Here is a 3,816-nt window from a genome sequence, read left to right as displayed (position 1 = left end):
TGGTAAAACAGTAGTGTGTAGTTCCAGTAGTTAGCTACACCGCTACATGGTAAAACAGTAGTGTATAGTTCCTGTAGTTAGCTACACCACTATATGGTAAAACAGTAGTGTATAGTTCCTGTAGTTAGCTACACCACTATATGGTAAAACAGTAGTGTATAGTTCCTGTAGTTAGCTACACCGCTACAAGGCAAACCAGTAGTGTGTAGTTCCAGTAGTTAGCTACACCGCTACATGGTAAACCAGTAGTGTGTAGTTCCAGTAGTTAGCTACACCGCTACATGGTAAAACAGTAGTGTATAGTTCCAGTAGTTAGCTACACCGCTACATGGCAAAAAAGAAATTAACAACTGAAAACCCAACCTAGATTTTTATCTAGTTCAACTACCAAAAAGCTACAGCAAAATGTAGTTAAATGACTAGTTGAACAACACTACTTCCCAACACTATATATATTTTTTTACATGTCAATCCATGTAAACGTGTTTCTACACAAATTAAAGCTATAATGTATTTCCAAAAATAATGAAAAAGACAATAGATTAATGATTTGTTGGCAGTTGAGGCTACCATGTTTATTAAAGCAACACATATTTTGACGTCAATTACAGTAAGACTTGTGTATGTGATGCTGTGGAATAGTTAACCATCAAAAACGTTGTGGTTTATAACAATTTTTTCCATAAATTTTTACAAATCAAACATTTAATTTCCAGTTTTTCTTGATAAAACCAGTACTGTATAACAGCACTAATATATTGACAACCAAAACCGAGTAGAGGCAGTAGTCATAGCATTTATATCCATAACGCTGCCATAACATTTACACAAACATATTTGAATTAATACCCCCCAAAATTATTTAACCATTACAATATAACCAAGTGCGAGAAAGCCTAAATCACGTGAAATAAATCCAAAAATAAATGAATGTAGTGAAATCCTATCTTGAGAAAAATTATCAACATCAAATCTATCTGATTATTGGAGTTTTTCGGCCTCCCAAAAATAAAATACAAAATGAAACATCAAAAAACTCATATTGTTCTCAAGATGTCCATGACAAGTAAGGTAATGTAACAAAACTTTGTGTGCTATGAGCATGCTATGGACTCCAGTTGTTGCTCGGCCTCGGCGGCCATGGCTGCTGCCTGCAGCTGTTCAGTTTCGGTCTGCAGGGTGCTTGGCGGCATCTGCTTCCTCTCGCTGTGCATGTTGTTTTCATGTCTCTTTAGGTCTGAGGCTTTAGCAAAGGCCTTGGTGCACGAGCCGCAGACGAAGGGCTTCTCGCCCCTGTGGCGCCTCTCGTGGTCCTTCAGGTGGGACTTGTGCTTGAAGGCCTTGTCACACATCTGGCAGCCGAAGGGACGCTCGTTGCTGTGGACCCGCTCGTGCTTCTTGAGGTCAGGCGCTCGGATGAAGGACTTGCCACACACGTCGCAGCGGTAGGGCTTGAAGCCTGTGTGGATCTTCAGATGCTCCTTCAGGTGAGCCTGGGTAGTGAAGGCTTTGCTGCAGATTTCACAGATGAACGGACGTTCGGCCGAGTGCAGCTTTTCGTGTTTCCTCAAACGGTTCTCATCGATGAAGGTCTTCCCACAGATCTGGCATGCGAGCTGTTCCCGTTGGCCGTAGAGGAGGTACTCGAACTTCATGTCCGTCGTGGCTGTGGTCCAACCGGGGGGCTGCTCGTCCTTCACCTCGCCGATGCTGTCAGCAAACGCTAAGGTTGTTGTGGTGTGACTCGCCAGGTCTTTTTGCTCCGTATCCATGGGTTCCACGTCCTGGTCGTAACAGCTCACCTTGTGCACGTCCTCATTGGCAGGAGGCCATTCTTTGAGAATGGCCTCCGTCACTCTCAACGCCGTGTTAGGCGATTTGTCCAAGTCGTGATTGGTCATTGGCTCTTCCACAAGGTCGTCAGTAGGAGTGTCGTCATGGTCACCTAGCACCTGCAGGTCGTTTTCCTGGCCCAATGTAGGGTCATCAGTAGGGAGAGACATTTTGAGAATATCACAGGGAAAGGGTTTGTCATTTTGGCCGTTCCTTTCTTCAGTGGACATGTCACGCTTCTGTGAACAGAGTTTGTCCAGAAAACGGATTCCGAGTATCTGACCTGAAGAAATCATCAAATTGACGTCCTTTATCTTCACAGAAATCTTGGCTGTGTACATGTAGTTCAATACCTCCTCGAAGATGTCTGAGCGGATGAAGTCGATTTCTATGACTGAGGAGTTGTCGACTTCATGCTTCTTGAACAGCTTTTTGAAGTAGTTGCTACACGCTGCCAGCACACAGCGGTGCGCCCTGAACTTCACATCTTCAACCACCACCGCAATGTCACAGTGTTCACCCTCCAACCGTTGCTCATTCAGTATCTTCAGGAAGATGGTCTTGTGTTCATCATCCATGTACTTCACGGTCTCTGACATCTTGGATTGATATTCTGGAACAATAGAAAGAACGTTGTTAGATGTCTGTGGATACATTTCACTCTGAACCATTGGGAAATAAGCCTAAAACAATCTGATCATAATATCCTAAAACGTTAACCACATTGCGAATGATTAGCAGCGGCACTGTGTCTGTCATGGCCCTATATATATGATGTTTCTCTGGATGACACCATAATGGCTGTTGTGGGGGAGAATAATAGGCTGATTTAAAAAGCTGTTTTGTTTTATCATTTATTATCATATCAACCTAATACATGTAGCAATCTATGTGGATAGGAAAGCGTTACTATGAGAGTAGCCTATATGCAATCACTTGCAATGATATGTATTTGTTTTTAGAATTGGTATGTATTGTTTTGTATTGTTCGGTATTACTACACTGTTGGAGCTAGAAATAGAAACATTTCGCTGCACCTGCAAAACATGTGTACGTGACCAATAACGTTTGATTATTTAGATAACTAGTTTACCATCCCCTCCCGAGGTGGATTACATGACCAGAGGGAAATAGGCACATTGTTGAATCATTTCATGTTTATTTTAACGAAATATAATCAATAAATCAAGGTTTTGTGGTGGCCAAATGATTTTAGTACATTCAATCTAGGCAGGTACAATCGCCCATCAATTGAATGTCTTAGACTTTGATCATTTTCAACCCAGAAAATCATACATTATATAACGTTGCACATGTTAAATTGGCCACATTATGAATGCATGCTTGAATAGCAATACATCTCAATGTCGTATAGCCAATTCATTGGCAAGGTAATTTGCATGCATACAGGTAACCGATTGGAAAAGCTAGCAATATAGCTTCAGATTTGGGGGAGTGTATGCCCGTTAACTGGCTAACGTTAGCTAGCTATAGTTTGCACCCACCTATGCTTATATACGTATTGTTTTCAACAGAACATGAATACGATGTTGCTTTTGGTTGTAAAATAGTAATTTATGTCGATGACAACACATCAATCTGCGTCATTCTGAACGGTGGGGAGAGAAGGGTTGTGTATCCGACTAGCCACAAGCACGCGAGGAAGCGCCCGTAACACCGACATGGAAAATGCCCGAGCAGCCATGAACTCTCCTGAAATGACGAACTCGAGCTTTTGCTGAAACCGTGAGCGCGCAGTCATCTTGGTTAAACATTATGCAATATTTCGGAAATCGATCTGATTCGCTAAAAAAATACGTCTCTTACCTGTAGTACAATATGTCGTCCCCTTGAGAAAGTCTCCGATATATGTCAAGCAGTCAAAAGGGAATAATACACTTTGTGTGTTGTTGGCCTGAGGACGAGCATTAACGGAAGGACGCGCTGCGCCAGCACGGAACTGCAGCAGGCAAGTGACTATGC

General features: G+C 42.4%; 1 protein-coding gene across 1 annotated transcript; it reads right to left on the bottom strand.

Annotated features, from left to right (window-relative positions):
• Positions 1 to 542: 542 nt before the first annotated feature.
• On the bottom strand, positions 543 to 3,816 carry LOC106579648 (zinc finger and BTB domain-containing protein 14). The gene is made up of 2 exons (XM_014159759.3): positions 3,661 to 3,816; positions 543 to 2,446 (listed from the first exon to the last, which is right to left on the bottom strand). Exon 2 carries the CDS (start codon positions 2,430 to 2,432, stop codon positions 1,095 to 1,097), a length of 1,338 nt encoding a protein of 445 aa, XP_014015234.1. The 5' UTR covers positions 2,433 to 2,446; positions 3,661 to 3,816; the 3' UTR covers positions 543 to 1,094.

Source organism: Salmo salar, chromosome 19 (assembly GCF_965601325.2).
Source record: "Salmo salar chromosome 19, fSalSal1, whole genome shotgun sequence".
NCBI lineage: Eukaryota > Metazoa > Chordata > Actinopteri > Salmoniformes > Salmonidae > Salmo > Salmo salar.
The sequence above is the reverse complement of the archived record's forward strand: the minus strand, read 5'-3'. Positions and strand labels throughout refer to the sequence as shown.

What these genes read in the sequence shown, in the direction of transcription:
- LOC106579648 (XM_014159759.3), bottom strand. Translation starts at nt 2,432, where the DNA reads ATGTCAGAGACCGTGAAGTACATGGATGATGAACACAAGACCATCTTC.